The sequence below is a fragment of the Saccopteryx leptura genome, chromosome 1 (genome assembly GCF_036850995.1).
Source record: "Saccopteryx leptura isolate mSacLep1 chromosome 1, mSacLep1_pri_phased_curated, whole genome shotgun sequence".
Lineage (NCBI taxonomy): Eukaryota > Metazoa > Chordata > Mammalia > Chiroptera > Emballonuridae > Saccopteryx > Saccopteryx leptura.
This window is the reverse complement of record NC_089503.1, coordinates 323,061,712-323,079,529: the sequence shown is the minus strand read 5'-3', so window position 1 is coordinate 323,079,529 and position 17,818 is coordinate 323,061,712. Positions and strand designations below refer to the sequence as shown.

The window sequence follows — 17,818 nt, the reverse complement described above, 5'->3', positions numbered from 1 at the left end:
ACATGTCTAGGTTATCTTGTCATTAAATTATGTTGCATACCCCTCGCCCAGAGTAAGATTGTCCTCCGTCACCCTCTATCTAGTTTTCTCTGTGCCCCTCCCCCTCCCCTAACTCTCTCCCTTCCTCCCTCCTGCGTCCTCCCTCCCCCCACCCCTGGTAACCACCACACTCTTGTCCATGTCTCTTAATCTCGTTTTTATGTTCCACCAATGTATGGAATCATGTAGTTCTTGTTTTTTTCTGATTTACTTATTTCACTCCGTATAATGTTATCAAGATCCCACCATTTTGCTGTAAATGATCTGATGTCATCATTTCTTATGGCTGAGTAGTATTCCATAGTGTATATGTGCCACATCTTCTTTATCCAGTCTTCTATTGAAGGACTTTTTGGTTGTTTCCATGTCTTGGCCACTGTGAACAGTGCTGCAATGAACATGGGGCTACATGTGTCTTTACGTATCAATGATTCTGAGGTTTTGGGGTATATACCCAGTAGAGGGATTGCTGGGTCATAAGGTAGTTCTATTTGCAGTTTTTTGAGGAACCACCATACTTTCCTCCATAGTGGTTGTACTACTTTACATTCCCACCAACAGTGTATGAGGGTTCCTTTTTCTCCACAGCCTCTCCAACATTTGTTATTACCCGTCTTGTTGATAATAGCTAATCTAACAGGGGTGAGGTGGTATCTCATTGTAGTTTTGATTTGCATTTCTCTAATAACTAATGAAGCTGAGCATCTTTTCATATATTTGTTGGCCATTTGTATTTCTTCCTGGGAGAAGTGTCTGTTCATGTCCTCTTCCCATTTTTTTATTGGATTGTTTGTTTGTTTGTTGTTGAGTTTTATGAGTTCTTTGTAAATTTTGGATATTAGGCCCTTATCTGAGCTGTTGTTTGAAAATATCAGTTCCCATTTAGTTGGCTGTCTGTTTATTTTGATATCAGTTTCTCTTGCTGAGCAAAAACTTTTTATTCTGATGTAGTCCCATTCATTTATCTTTGCCTTCACTTCTCTTGCCATTGGAGTCAAGTTCATAAAATGTTCTTTAAAACCCAGATCCATAAGTTGAGTACCTATGTCTTCTTCTATGTACTTTATTGTTTCAGATCTTATATTTAGGTCTTTGATCCATTTTGAATTAATTTTAGTACACGGGGACAGGCTGTAGTAGAGTTTCATTCTTTTGCATGTGGCTTTCCAGTTTTCCCAACACCATTTGTTGAAGAGGCTTTCTTTTCTCCATTTTGTGTTGTTGGCCCCTTTATCAAAGATTATTTGACCATATATATGTGGTTTTATTTCTGGGCTTTCTATTCTGTTCCATTGGTCTGAGTGTCTATTTTTCTGCCAATACCATGCAGTTTTGATTATTGTGGCCCTATAATATAGTTTAAAGTCAAGTATTGAAATGCCCCCAGCTTCATTCTTTTTCCTTAAGATTGCTTTGGCTATTCGGGGTTTTTTATAGTTCCATATAAATCTGATGATTTTTTGTTCCATTTCTTTAAAAAATGTCATAGGAATTTTGATGGGAATTGCATTAAATTTATATATTACTTTGGGTAATATGGCCATTTTAATTATATTTATGCTTCCTATCCAAGAACAGGAATATTTTTCCATCTCATTGTGTCTTTTTCTATTTCTCTTAGCAATGCCTTTTAGTTTTCTTTATATACGTCCTTTACATTCTTTGTTATGTTTATTCCTAGGTATTTTATTTTTTTTGTTGCAATCGTGAAGGGGATTATTTTTTTGAGTTCGTTTTCTAATATTTCATTGTTGGCATATAGAATGGCTATGGACTTTTGTATGTTAATTTTGTATCCTGCGACCTTACTGTATTGGTTTATTGTTTCTAGTAATCTTTTTGTGGAGTCCTTTGGGTTTTCGATGTATAGGATCATATCATCAGCAAAAAGTGATACCTTTACTTCTTCTTTTCCGATATGGATGCCTTTTATTTCTTTGTCTTGTCTGATTGCTCTGGCCAGAACTTCTAGCACCAAGTTAAATAAGAGTGGAGAGAGTGAACAACCCTGCCGTGTTCCTGATTTAAGGTGGAAAGTCCTCAGTTTTACGCCATTTAATATGATGTTGGCTGATGGTTTATCATATATGGCCTTTATCATGTTGAGATATTTTCCTTCTATACCCATTTTGTTGAGAGTCTTAAACATAAAATTGTGTTGTATTTTATTGAAAGCCTTTTCTGCATCTATTGATAAGATCATGTGGTTTTTGTTCTTTGTTTTGTTGATATGGTGTATTGCATTAACCGTTTTACATATGTTGAACCATCCTTGAGATTCTGGGATGAATCCCACTTGATCATGATGTATTATTTTTTTAATATGTTGTTGTATTCGATTTGCCAGTATTTTGTTTAGTATTTTAGCATCTGTATTCATTAGAGATATTGGTCTGTAGTTTTCTTTTTTTGTGCCATCCTTGCTAGGTTTCGGTATGAGGGTTATGTTGGCCTCATAAAATGTGTTTGGAAGTATTGCTTCTTCTTCAATTTTTTGGAAGACTTTGAGTAGAATAGGAACCAAGTCTTCTTTGAATGTTTGATAGAATTCACTATTATAACCATCTGGGCCTGGACTTTTATTTTTGGGGAGGTTTTTAATAGTTTTTTCTATTTCCTCCCTGCTGATTGGTCTGTTTAGGCTTTCTTCTTCTTCATGACTCAGTTTAGGAAGGTTGTATTGTTCTAGGAATTTATCCATTTCTTCTAGATTGTTGTATTTGGAGGCATATAGTTTTTCATAGTATTCTACAATAATTCTTTGTATATCTATGATGTCTGTGGTGATCTCTCCTCTTTCATTTTGGATTTTATTTATTTGAGTCCTGTGTCTTTTTTCCTTGGTGAGTCTTCCCAAGGGTTTGTCGATTTTGTTGATCTTTTCAAAGAACCAGCTCCTTGTTTTATTGATTTTTTCTATAGTTTTTCTGTTCTCTAGTTCATTTATTTCTGCTCTGATTTTTATTATCTCCTTTCTTCGCCTGGTTTTGGGTTGTCTTTGTTCTTCTTTTTCTAGTTCCTTAAGGTGTGAAGTTAAGTGGTTTACTTTGGCTTTCTCTTGTTTGTTCATATAGGCATGAAGTGATATGAACTTTCCTCTTATTACTGCTTTTGCTGCATCCCAGAGATTCTGATATGTCGTATTTTCATTTTCATTTGTCTGTATATATCTTTTGATCTCTGCGTTTATTTCTTCTTTGACCCATTCATTTTTTAGAAGTATGTTGTTTAGTTTCCACAATTTTATGGGTTTTCCCCCTCTTTTTTGCAGTTGAATTCTAGTTTCAAGGCTTTATGATCAGAGAATATGCTTGGCACAATTTCAATTTTTCTAAATTTGCTGATATTGTCTTTGTGGCCCAACATACGGTCAATTCTTGAGAATGTTCCATGTATATAAGAGAAAAATGTATACTCTGTTGCTTTGGGATGAAGTGTCCTGTAGATGTCTATCATATCCAGGTGTTCTAGTATTTCGTTTAAGGCCACTATATCTTTATTGATTCTCTGTTTGGATGACCGATCTAGAGCCGTCAGTGGTGTATTGAGGTCTCCAAGTATGATTGTATTTTTGTCAGTTTTTGTTTTAAGGTCAATAAGTAGCTGTCATATATTTTGGTGCTCCTTGGTTTGGTGCATATATATTAAGGATTGTTATATCTTCTTGATTCAGTGTCCCCTTAATCATTATGAAATGACCATTTTTGTCGCTGAGTACTTTTTCTGTCTTGTAGTCAGCATTATTAGATATGAGTATTGCTACACCTGCTTTTTTTTGGGTGTTGTTTGCTTGGAGTATTGTTTTCCAGCCTTTCACTTTGAATTTGTTTTTATCCTTGTTACTTAGATGAGTTTCTTGTAGGCAGCATACAGTTGGATTTTCTTTTTTAATCCATTCTGCTACTCTGTGTCTTTTTATTGGTAAGTTTAATCCATTTACATTTAGTGTAATTATTGACACTTGTGGGTTCCCTATTGCCATTTTATAAATTGCTTTCTGTTAGTTTTGTATCTTGTTTGATTCTTCTCTTTTGTTTTTCTATCGTTTGTTTTTGTTTGTTTGTATTCCATACTTCTTTTTTCTGTTGCTACCTTTTTTAAGTCAAGTGTTTTTGTGGTGGTTTTTTCAAGGGTGGTTACCATTAAGTAATGAAAAGGGTACCTACCATATTCATTGTTGTACCCTTTCTTATGAGTATTTCTGCGCTTCATCGTCCTTTGCTACTGTTAATCTTCATCTTTTCTCCCCCTTTTTTTTTTCTTTTGTTGTCACAGTTTAAGTTTGGTTTTATTGTTTTCTTGGTGGAGCTGTTACTTGTGGTTATGTTTTCTTTTGTTCTTTGAATCTGGTTGGAAAACCCCCTTTAGTATTTCCTGGAGTGGGGGCTCTCTGATGATAAATTCTCTCATCTTTTCTGTATTTGTGAATATTTTTATATCTCCTTCGTACTTGAAGGATAGCTTTGATGGGTATAGTATTCTTGGCTGAAAGTTCCTCTCTTTCAGGGCTTTAAAAATTGGGGTCCACTCTCTTCTAGCTTGTAGAGTTTCTGCTGAGAAATCTGATGATAATCTAATAGGCCTTCATTTATATGTTGTATTCTTCTTTTCCCTGGCTGCCTTGAGAATTTTTTCTTTGTCATTGGTTTGTGTCATCTTCATTATGATGTGCCTTGGAGTGGGTTTGTTGTGGTTAAGAAAACCCGGTGTTCTGTTTGCTTCTTGAATTTGAGGCTTTATTTCTTTCCACAGGCTTGGGAAGTTCTCATCTATTATTTGTTTGAATATGTTCTCCATTCCATTTTCTTTCTCTTCTCCCTCTGATATAACTATTATTCTTATGTTATTCTTTCTGATGGAGTCAGACAATTCCTGTAGGGCTTTCTCGTTTTTTATTATTTTTGAGTCTCTTTCTTCTTCTCTCTGTTGTGCCTCAAGTTGCTTGTCTTCTATTTCACTGATCCTATCTTCTATCTGGGCTGTTCTATTAGCTAAGCTTGTTACCTCGTTTTTCAGCTCTTGTATTGAGTTTTTCATTTCTGTTTGATTTGTTTTTATAGTTTCAATTTCCTTGGTAATATATTCTTTGTGATCATTGAGTTGTTTTCTGAACTCCCTAAATTGCCTTTCTGTGTTTTCTTGTATATCTCTGAGTATTTTTAAGATTTCTATTTTAAATTCTCTGTCATTTGGCTTCAAGGCTTCCAATATGTTAAATCTTTTCTCCATAGATTTTTCCACATCTATTTGTGTTACCTCTCACTCTTTTGTATCCATAATATTCGATTTCCTTTTTCTTATTGGCATCTGAAGGTGGTCTTGTTGATAGTGTTAATTAGAATTAATAAAAAATAAAAAGAAAAAAAAAAAGGAAAACACTCCACAAAAAAAAAAAAGTAATAATTTATTATTTCCCCCTTTTTTCTTTCTTCTCTTCCCCTCCTCTCACCACCTTAGGGAAATATCGTGATGACCTGTGAATTATATTATGCTAAATGGAACAAAAACTTCCTATAATGGAGGGCCTGATTTGGGGTGAAGAGTTCAAGGGGCAAAAAAGGGAGTAGGGACCTACTAAATGCAAAAAAAAAAAGGAGAAAATCTTAGACAAGCATAAAATGATTTGCTTGTAAGTTATGGTCAACTAAGAGATATAATGAGAGGGATAAGATGGACACAGAAAAAAGGAGAGAAAAAAAAATAATTAAAGAAGAAAAAAATAAAAATAATAAGTAAAAATCTGTTGTATTAAGTGGAGTGAAGACTAAATACAATGGAGACTTTGGGTTGGGAGGAATGCTAGTGAGTTAAAAAGCAATGTAAAAAGTGCCCAAAATGCCACAAAAAAAACAAATAAAGGAAAACCAAGAACAAAAGCAGAAGAAGAAAAAAAAAGAACAAAAAAAACTTGAGTCCGAAATTAAATAATTTGTTCGTGATTGAGGCTTAAATGGGAGGAAAAGTAAAAGGAGAAAAGAAGAAATGAATAGAAAGGAAAATATAAGAAAAAGAGAGAAACAAAGGAAGGAGAAAAGGAAAGGAAAAAAAAACAAAAGGGGAGAGAGTGAGAGTTAAGGGTTTTGGAGTGTAACCCTAAAGGAGAGTTAGGATGAAGAAAAGAAATAAAATATAACACTCATGGGTAATGTAGTTCAAGAAAAAGGTAGCATAAGATGGGCAGAGAGTAAAAGGACCGAGGTGGAAGAAATAGAAATAATAATAAAGGCAATAAGATAGAAGAAAGAAACAACAACAACAAAGAATTAGTGGAACAAGTTATAAAGTTTGTGGATTTTTCTTGATTTTGAGAGGTTAACTTCTTCCTTTTTCTTTTCTCTCCCTCTTCCTGGTCGGTGACTCTGTACCCCAGGTTCTGCCCCTGTGTCACTCTTAGGTAGGGATTTGCAGTTGATGGGAATCTATGGCAATGTCATATAATTGGCTTTAGTCTTGCTGGTAGTCAAGGCTTGTTGGCATTTGCAGAGTCCAACAATGAGAGAGTTTGCTTTCCTGGAGTCTCTTTCCTAGTCTCCCCTTCCTGAATTAGCAGCCTGGTGATCCAGCTATGAGGCTGCCAGTGCTTCTGTCTGGGGAGTAAGAGGCTCAAAGAGCTGGGAAATCCCCACTCTATCCTCACTCAGCGCAAGGCTCTGGGTAAGGCTCTGGCAGTCAGAGCCTCCAGCGTAATCAGGTGGGGCTGGGAGTCAATTGTTGTCAAGGTGACTGTTCAGCACCTATCATTCAGTTGGACCACTCAACCCAGGCTTTCCACACTTGGTAGCCTGTTTTGGCTGGGAAGAAGCACTAGTCGCTGCTTGCTGTATAGATCTTAATATCTGCCAAGTCCCTTTTGTTAGGTATATCCCTGAATATGGAGGCTCTGTCAATCAGAAGTTGCCCCCGCCCCTTTAGCGAAAGGCACTGAAAAATATCACGCCTCTTGTCTTGGATCGCTGAACTGGGAGAGATCTTATCAATTAGAGCCCCGTGGGTGCGTAGATTTTGTGGGTTAAGCTAATTTCAGTGATTTTATCCACAGCTGTGCTCCAGAAAGTATTTCAGGCTGCCTGCGCACCCCTCCCCCCAACGCTTGATTGTTAGCTTGAATGGCTGGGTGAGGTGCCCCGCCCATGGAGAGAATCTCCTGACTAGGAAAGACAGCCTTGGCACCCCTCCCAGACCGCAGCACAGGGCGCGCACGCGGTTTCTCAGGCACGCTGGTGACCGGGGACTCTCTGGACCGTGGCACGGGGCGCGCGCACGGTTTCTCAGGCGCGCCGGTGGCCGAAGACTCTCCGTACGGCGGCATGGGGCGCGCGCGCGGTTTCTCGGGCCGGTGGCCGAGGACTCTCCGGACCGCGGCACGGGGCGCACATGCGGTTTCTCGGGCCGGTGGCCGAAGACTCTCCGGACCGCGGCACGGGGCGCGCGGGGTTTCTCGGGGCCAGTGGCCGGGGACTCTCTGGACCGCGGCACGGCGCACGCGCGGTTTCTCAGGGCATGCGGCGGCGGCCGCCAGTGCCCAGGCTGCCACTCTCCGAGTGTGGGCGGGCAGTTGCACGCGTGGGTTGACTCACCACAGGCGTACTCCCTCCTCAGCAACAGTCCTTTTGCTTTCAGTGTGTGTGTGGAACTCCGGAATGCTCCGAGGATAAATTTTTCTGTTTTAGTTGATAAATTTGTTGAGATTTTGGGAAGATCTGTCGGACACACTGCTCACGGCGCCATTTCCATGACGTCACTCGAATGATAATTTTTTTTTTTTTTTTTTTTTTTAAATAAATTTTTATTAATGGTAATGGGATGACATTAATAAATCAGGGTACATATATTCAAAGAAAACATGTCCAGGTTATCTTGTCATTAAACTATGTTGCATACCCCTCGCCCAAAGTCAGATTGTCCTTCGCCACCCTCCATCTAGTTCTCTGTGCCCCTCCCCCTCCCCCCAACCCTCCCCCTGTCCCCCCTCCCCCCACCCCTGGTAACCACCACACTCTTGTCCATGTCTCTTAGTCTCATTTTTATGTTCCACCAATGTATGGAATCATGTAGTTCTTGTTTTTTTCTGATTTACTTATTTCACTCCTTATAATGTTATCAAGATCCCACCATTTTGCTGTAAATGATCTGATGTCATCGTTTCTTATGGCTGAGTAGTATTCCATAGTGTATATGTGCCACATCTTCTTTATCCAGTCTTCTATTGAAGGGCTTTTTGGTTGTTTCCATGTCTTGGCCACTGTGAACAGTGCTGCAATGAACATGGGGCTACATGTGTCTTCACGTATCAATGTTTCTGAGGTTTTGGGGTATATACCCAGTAGAGGGATTGCTGCGTCATAAGGTAGTTCTATTTGCAGTTTTTTGAGGAACCACCATACTTTCCTCCATAATGGTTGTACTACTTTACAGTCCCACCAACAGTGAATGAGGGTTCCTTTTTCTCCACAGCCTCTCCAACATTTGCTATTACCCGTCTTGTTGATCATAGCTAATCTAACAGGGGTGAGGTGGTATCTCATTGTAGTTTTGATTTGCATTTCCCTAATAACTAATGAAGCTGAGCATTTTTTCATATATCTGTTGGCCATTTGTATCTCTTCCTGGGAGAAGTGTCTATTCATGTCTTCTTCCCATTTTTTTATTGGATTGTTTGTTTGTTTGTTGTTGAGTTTTATGAGTTCTTTGTAAATTTTGGAAATTAGGCCCTTATCTGAGCTGTTGTTTGAAAATATCATTTCCCATTTAGTTGGCTGTCTGTTTATTTTGATATCAGTTTCTCTTGCTGAGCAAAAACTTTTTATTCTGATGTAGTCCCATTCATTTATGTTTGCCTTCACTTCTCTTGCCATTGGAGTCAAGTTCATAAAATGTTCTTTAAAACCCAGGTCCATGAGTTTAGTACCTATGTCTTCTTCTATGTACTTTATTGTTTCAGGTCTTATATTTAGGTCTTTGATCCATTTTGAATTAATTTTAGTACACGGGGACAGGCTGTAGTAGAGTTTCATTCTTTTGCATGTGGCTTTCCAGTTTTCCCAACACCATTTGTTGAAGAGGCTTTCTTTTCTCCATTGTGTGTTGTTGGCCCCTTTATCAAATATTATTTGACCATATATATGTGGTTTTATTTCTGGGCTTTCTATTCTGTTCCATTGGTCTGAGTGTCTATTTTTCTGCCAATACCATGCTGTTTTGATTATTGTGGCCCTATAATATAGTTTAAAGTCAGGTATTGTAATGCCCCCAGCTTCATTCTTTTTCCTTAGGATTGTTTTGGCTATTCGGGGTTTTTTATAGTTCCATATAAATCTGATGATTTTTTGTTCCATTTCTTTAAAAAATCTCATAGGGATTTTTATGGGAATTGCATTAAATTTGTATATTGCTTTGGTCGAATGATAATTTTTAAAAATGATTTACTTGTGAACATTTTAATGAGATAATTTTTGACAAAATATTTCACAAAATATTAATATACCTGATAACACTGTTGAAATCTCACAGAGTTTTAATAAAACAGGACTGACAGTTATTTTTCCACTTTCCACTTAGGATGTTGCAATTTTCCTTTTTTTATTTATTTTTTTTATCTAACTTGCTCCTTCACTCATTTATGAGTTATCTGTCTGCTACCTTAAGCCTTTGTGAGTTGACTGTTAGGTACAATAGTACATGTTATGATAAACATATTTAGAATTTCTTTAGTAGTTTCCTAGTCAAACTTAAGAGTCCTCCTGCAAAAATCCACATCTTCCCTGGAGGCAGCCTTACAGTGAAATTCCCAGCTTCTCTCAGTTGCCTGTAATGCCTTAATTTTTTGCTTGCCAGCATACAGACTGAGTCTGACTTGTGACTTGGAAGAAAACATAAGTTTATCTATCTAACTAATAATGGCTGGTCACTTCATTAGAGTTAAGCACACAGCTGTTCATGTCACAGGAGGATGGAAGATACTTTTGTTCTTTGATCTCCATATGTCCTTGAGATTTTTTTAATTACATGAGATTTCTGAAGAGTTTATTATCAACAGTCCATGGTTGACTTCAACTAGTATCTATATAGAAATTCCTTATAAGGAACATCAAATAATGTACCAAATAATTAATAATTCATTGTTGAATCATCAGTTTTTTGTTGCGACACCTTAGTTGTTCATTGATTGCTCTCTCATATGTGCCTTGACCGCGGGCCTTCAGCAGACTGAGTAACCCCTTGCTCGAGCCAGCGACCTTAGGTCCAAGCTGGCGAGCTTTCTGCTCAAACCAGATGAGCCTGTGCTCAAGCTGGCGACCTTGGGGTCTCGAACTTGGGTACTCGGCATCCTAGTCCAACACTCTATCCACTGCGCCACTGCCTGGTCAGTCTATTGTTGCTTTTAAAAAGTAATCACTAAACTAAACCAATGACAGAATGACAAAGCAGGGCAATAATTTATTTTCATTGATTATATGCCTTATTATTTCATCCTGTTAAAAACCTCAAAATGAGGTATATTAACTTTGTCATTTATGCATTACTATGTTTACACTGAAAAACAAGTGTGGTGAGATTTACTAGTGATAGGAAATGTTTATATTTATAGGAAGTGCTGGAAATAAGCAGCTCAGCTCACAAGAGCAAGATGTGTGCATCATTTGTTCAACAGTGGCTTGCTTTTATTTATCAGTGCCTAATTTTGAGAATGCAGTCAAGAATCTTGTGTTTAAAGACATTAGAGTAAACATCCTAATGCAATTCAGTGTGTATGGTAACTTAGTAATAAAACCATATTCTTTCAGTATTGCTATGTGCTGGCTCAAAATATTACTAAACTGGGTCAATAATTTTTCATATTTGAAAGTTTACTTTTCAAGTCACTTACTGGCAAAATTTTGCCTATAATTGTACTTTTAGAAAAGAAGCCACATTTTATGTTAACCACACATTACTGTTTTTGCTAGCATTACAACACAAAACTTGTTTGAGATGCTATGTTTCTAATTAAAAGTTTTGATTGATAAACTATAACTGTGTTTGGAATGGGTTGTATTTTTCTCAGTCAAATGTTTATTTTACAAGGAATATACATGGTTAATCAGAGTGGTAATTCAGAGTCAATGTGACCTGAAGGTTGGTGATAGACTAAACTTAATGAATTCATGAAAAATTGATATCCAAATAGGGTTGTCTTTGAAAGCACCAGGTTGTCATTCTTCACATTATGTGAGGAATGCCTCACTCATATTATCCTCCTTATAATAGAAAATATTTGTTGAGAGCTTATCGTGTGAGAAAAAATTTAGAATTAAGATAGATAGATGAATAAGATAGATCCTAAATATAGACTATAGATAGGTAGATGATAGCTAGATGATAGACAGATAGATAGATAGATAATAGATAGAGAGATAGAAAGATGATAGATAGATAGATAGATAGATAGATAGATAGATAGATAGATAGATAGATAGATAGATATCCTCTCTTCTGAAGAGTTTATGCTCTACATAAGAAAATAGGTCACATCTTGAAAGGTAAATAGTAATAATATTAGATTACATAGGCTGTCTCCTAGGCTGAGTAATCAAGGTAGAAAATCCTATGGGCTGGGATAATAATCCCTTGAGATTCTAAGTGACTTGAGGGACAGAATTGAAAGTGAATTCTCATCAGAGTAGTATTTGGAAGAGAGCACAGGAAAGAAACTGAGAAGCAGGGATGCCCTACAATATAGTTAAGATATTTTGAGTTCGGGCATTCTCTCTCCTGGGAGCAGGCCCCTCTCCTTTCTCTTCCCCCTTCCCCTGGTCTCCCCTCCCACACACACCCCAGGCTCATTTTTTCTCTCTTTTTCTCCTAAACCCCAAGGAACCTTCTTCTGCCCCTGTTATTTGTTTCCTAAGGCCCATTTCTTCTACCTCTATGACATTCTAAATAAACTTTCTTTTATATTTTAAAAAATAAAATAAAATATTTGAGTTCTAATTATAGGAAAGAATAATGCCCCTTTTTAGGAAAACTATAAAAAATGTTATATAGAAGCCATGTATTTACATATTTGTTGTGAGCAGATTAAGATTATGCCAAAGAAATAGCTTTCCAGCTGGATTTCATAGATTTTTCACTCCAAATTTTTTAACAGGCTACTTACTTTCTTTGTTTATCCTTGCCTCTCTATATTTAACTTGCATATTCTTGCTAAATGAGTAACACTGAATTAAAATATTACAATAATCAAATAAAAACAATATATATAGTAGTGTCCCCTTGTGATGCAGAAAAGTTTTCTCACCAGGTTTTTAGTTGCTCTTAGCAGAAATAAAGCTTTAAGTATAGTTGTAGATATATTTAAGTTAAAACAAGAATACAGTAATATTAAATACAAGCTAAAATTGGTATTTTTCTGTAGGCATAAAAAATTATAAATGAATTTGTGAAGAAAAATGGAATGTGCCTGTAGTATTTTAGAGAAGTAGATTAAACGTTGGAAATAGGCTATTTCTGGATGGGAGAAAGGCGTAAGACAAATCCTTTGGGAGAGATATTAAAAGATACTTTTACTTCAACATTATTCTGTGATTCTGGGCAACCAATTAGAAAAGTTATTACCTATCACATAATAGCTAATGCAGATGAATATCCACTCCCATCAGCCTAAATACTAAATTTCACTTACATTGTTGCCTCCACTAAAAAAGAACATTTCTTCCCACAGCATAAAATGATAAATAAATATATAACCGGAAAATCTAACAATGCATTGATTGCCATAATGATATTTGCATGCATGATTCAAGTCCATGCAAACCTTTTATTTCCATCAAATAGAAAAATAAGTTATCTGTTATCTGCAAGGTATTAGCTACTCCTGCATACAGCTTGTTCATGATTGCCTTAATTTCACTGAGTGAAGGGAAATACCATTTTCTTACTATTTCCCTAAAAATAAGGGTTACTATTTTTTCAATACTTTGTTTTCAATGTTAAATGATTCCTAGACATTAACAAAATATCTTTGCAATCTCTCTATTTCCTACTGTAAATTCCTCCTTACTGTTTTACTTATTTTCCGATACTCTGAGTTAAGTCTGCCTTTCAGAAGGAAACATTTTCCTTTAAAAAAAAAAAAAAAGAACAACCAAATTCATTTTACCCTTCAAAATGAGCCATACATCTTGCTTATCTTGTTAAACTTACATTCTCTGTTGTTTTCCAGTTTTTCTCTACTGGAAATAAACATTGGCACAGTTCGGAGCATTTGGAAAAAAGCTCTGTCCTTTTCTCATGTTAACTTTTAATTATGAAATTTTGAGTTCCTTGAAAAGGTGAACATACACCCTCTCTTTCTTAGGTTCTCCATATAGAGACAAAATCACCATTGCGATTCTTCAGCTGCAAGAGGAAGGCAAGCTGCACATGATGAAGGAGAAGTGGTGGAGGGGCAATGGCTGCCCGGAGGAGGAGAGCAAGGAGGCCAGTGCCCTAGGCGTTCAGAACATTGGTGGCATCTTCATTGTCCTGGCAGCTGGCTTGGTGCTCTCAGTTTTTGTGGCAGTGGGAGAGTTTTTATACAAATCCAAAAAAAACGCTCAATTGGAAAAGGTAAATATTACTTTTTTTTTTTACAACTTAAACCAAATTGTTATAATAAAAAGAAGTATTTTGATTTTTCCAACCAAGGGTAGTGCTTAGAACTGTGACTGTTGTCTTCTACCACTTGTTATATAACAAAGATAACATACATGTGTAACAAAGATTATATATATATATCAGAGAGAGAAAACAAGATCAACTTTATGATTTTAATTTAAATGCAGTATGTTTAATTAAACCAGCTGCAAGACAAGTGACTATTTCACCTCTTATTAAAGACTAAAAAAAAGCTGCTTGAAGTTTATTGCAGTTAGGTTGGTGAAGGAATATAATTAACAATGAAGCAAAAATCAGAAACTGTAATATGAAGAAAAAAAATACTTTCCTGCAGATGAAACGTGTTTTTTATTTATGATTTTAATTTATTGTGTTTACATAGATCCACATGTCCCACCAAATATATCTCCCCCCACCCTCCATTCCTTCCCCCCTTCCCTCCAGGATTTGTTGTCCTGTTCTCTATAATGCTGTGTTAAGTGTATATAATTTCACTAATCTCTTTCTCTTTTCTGATCCCATCTTCTCTTCCACTTTCCCTCTGACTGCTTTCCCTCTGGTCCCTTTGATTCTGCCTCTGCCTCTGTTCTGTTCCTCAGTTCATATTGTTTATTGGATTCCTCAAATGAGTGAGGTCATATGATATTTTTCTTTCTCTGCCTGACTTATTTCACTTAGCATGATAGTTTCTGGTTCCATCCATGTTGTTGCAAAAGGTAAGATTTCCATCTTTCTCTTGGCCACGTAGTATTCCATTGTGCATATGTACCACAGCTTTTTAATCCACTCGTCCACTGACAGACACTTGGGCTGTTTCCAGATCTTGGCTATTGTAAACAATGCTGCAATAAAAAGGGGGTTACATTTCTTCTTTTGAATCAGTGATTTGCTATTCATTGGATATATTTCTAAAACTGGGATAGCTGGGTCAAAGGGCAATTCCATTTTTAAGTTTTGAGCCATTGCTTTCCACAGTGGCTGCACCAGTCTCCATTCCCACCAGCAGTGCATTTCCCTTTTCTCCACATCCTCTGCAGCACATGTTATATGTTGTTTTGTTGATGAGCGCCATTCTGACTGGTGTGAGGTAATATCTCATTATGGTTTTAATTTGCATTTCTCTAATGATTAGTGATGTTGAACATTTTTTCATCTGCCTATTGACCATCTGTATGTCCTCTTTGCAGAAGTGTCTATTCATTTCTTTTGCCCATTTTTTGATTGGATTGTTTACCTTCCTGGTGTTGAGTTTTATAAGCTCTTTATAAACTTTGGTAATTAACCCCTTATCAGACATATTGGCTAATATATTCTCCCATTGTGTGGGTATCTTTTTATTTTGTTAATGGTATCTTTTTGCTGTGCAAAAGCTTTTTAGTTTCATATAGTCCCATTTGTTCATCCTGTCCTTTATTTCATTTGCCCGTGGAGATAAATCAGCAAAAATATTGCTATAAGAGACATTGGAGAGTTTACTGCCTATGTTTTCTTCCAAGATATTCATAGTTTCACAACTTACATTTAAGTCTTTTATCCATTTTGAGTTTATTACTGTGAATGGTGTAAGTTGGTGTTCCAGTTTAATTTTTTTAGCAAGTACCTGTCCAATTTTCCCAACACCGTTTGCTAAAGAGACTGTCTTTACTCCATTGTATGCTCTTACCTCCTTTGTCAAATATCAATTGTCCATATAGGTATGGGTTTATTTATGGGTTCTCTGTTCTACTCCATTGATCTGTATGCTTGTTCTTATGTCAATACCAAGCTGTTTTGAATACAATGGCCTTGTAGTATAACTTGATATCAGGAAGTGTGATACCCCCCACTTTATTTTTCTTCAGGATTGCTGAGGCTATTAGGGTTCTTTTTTGGTTCCATATAAATTTTTGGAATATTTGTTCTATATCTTTGAAGTATTTCATTGGTATTTTAATAGAAATATCATTGAATTTATAGACTGCTTTGGGTAATATAGACATTTTAATGATGTTTATTCTTCCTATTCATGAACACAGTATATGCTTCCACTTGTTGGTGTCTTTCTTGATTTTCTTTAACAATGTTTTATAATTTTCCGAGTATAAGTCTTTAACCTCTTTGGTTTAATTTACTCCTAGGTACGTTATTTTTTTTGTTTGTTTTAATAGTGAAGGGGATTGTTTTCTTAATTTCTCTTTCAGACAGTTCATTGTTGGTATATAAAAATGCCACTGATTTCTGAATATTGATTTTATAACCTGCCATCTCGCTAAATTCATTTATCAGGTATAGTATTCTTTTGACTGAGACTTTAGGATTTTCTATGTACCGTATCATATCGTCAGCAAATAATGATAGTTCTACTTCTTCTTTTTCAATTTGGATGCCTTTTATCTCTTCTTCTTGTCTGATTGCTGTAGCTAGGACTTCCAGAACTATGTTGAATAAAAGTTGTGAAATTGGGTACCCCTATCTTGTTCCTGATCTTAAGGAGATTTTTTAAAATTTTTGCCCATTGATTATGATGATGGCTTTGTGTTTGTCATAGATGGCCTTTATCATATTGAGGTATGATCCCTGTATCCCCACATCACTGAGAGTTTTAATCATAAATGGGTGCTGGATTTTATCAAATGCTTTTTATGCATCTATTGATATTATCATGTAATTTTTATCCTTCTTTTTGTTTATGTGTTGAATCACATTGATTGATTTGTGAATATTGTACCAACCTTGTCTCCCGAGAATAAATTCCACTTGATTATGATGTATATATTTTTTTTATGTATTGCTGGACCCAGTTTCCTAATATTTTGTTGAGAATTTTAGCATCTAAGTTCATCAGTGATATTGGTCTATAGTTTTCTTTCTTTGTAGTATCTTTGCCTGGTTTTGGATTCAGTATGATGCTTGTGTCATAAAAGGAGTTTGGAAGTCTTCCTTCCTCTTGAATTTTTGAAATAGCTTGAGAAGTATAAAAGTTAGTTCTTCTTTGAATATTTGGTAAAATTTGCCTGTGAAGCCAACTGGCCCAAGACTTTTGTTTGTTGGGAGTTTTCAATCTCATTTGATGAAATCAGTCTGTTTAGGTTTTCTGATTCTTCTATATTAATTTTTGAAAGATTATATGTTTTGAGAAATTTGTCTATTTTCCCTAGGTTGTCTAATGTTATGGCATACAATTCTTCATACTATTTTCTTACAATCTTTTGCACTTCTGTTGTGTCAGTTGTTACTTCTCCTCTCTCATTTCTAATTTTATTTATTTGAGACCTCTCTCTTTTTTTTTTTTTGATGAGTCTAGTTAAAGGTTCATTTATCTTCTTTATTTTTTCAAAAACCTGCTCTTGGTTTTATTGATCCTCTGTACTGTTTTTTTAGCCTCTGTGTAATTTATTTTCTCTCCGATCTTTATTATTCCTTCTAATTCCTCTTGGTTTTACTTGCTGTTCTTTTTCTAGTTCTTTTAGATGCAGGGTTAAATTTCTTATTTGAGCTTTTTCTAGCTTTTTAAGGTATGCCTGTAGTGCTATGAACTTCCCTCTCAGGACTGCTTTTGCTGTATCCCATAAATTTTGAGTTGCTGTATGTTCATTTTCATTTGTTTCAAGGAAATTCTTGACATCTTCCTTGATCTCACTGTTAACCCATTCATTATTTAATAACATGTTATTTAATTTCCAAGTGTTTTTCAGTTTTTCTGTTGTAGTTGATTTCTAGTTTCATGCCATTATGATCTGAGAAAGTGCTTGATATGATTTCAATCTTCTTAGATTTATTGAGACTCATTTTGTTTCCTAACATGTGGTCTATCCTAGAGAATGTATCATGAGCACTTGAAAAGAATGTATATTCTGCTGCTTTAGAGTAAAAGGTTCTGAAGATATCTATTAAATCCAGTTGATCTAATGTGTCCTTTAAGTCTGTTGTTTCTTTCTTAATTTTCTTTCTTTAGGATCTAACTATTGATGTTAGTGGGGTATTACAGTCCCCTACTATTATTGTATTTCCATTTATCTTGCCCTTTATGTCCATCAAAATCTGATTTATATATTTAGGTGCTCCTATATTAGGTGAATAGATATTTATAATTGTTAAATCTTCCTGTTGGATTGTTCCCTTTATCATTATGTAGTGATCTTCTTTATCCTTTTCTATAGTCTTT

The 17,818-nt window shown here is 35.9% G+C and overlaps 1 protein-coding gene across 3 annotated transcripts in view; it reads left to right on the top strand.

Moving 5' to 3' along the window:
- Nucleotides 1-17,818, top strand: part of GRIK2 (glutamate ionotropic receptor kainate type subunit 2) — a 681,135-nt gene that overhangs the window by 645,973 nt on the left and 17,344 nt on the right. For all 3 annotated transcript variants that reach the window (XM_066358812.1, XM_066358814.1, XM_066358813.1), the window contains one exon: nt 13,376-13,626. In XM_066358812.1, the coding sequence (XP_066214909.1) occupies nt 13,376-13,626 (251 nt within the window). The remainder of the gene's footprint in view (nt 1-13,375; nt 13,627-17,818) is intronic.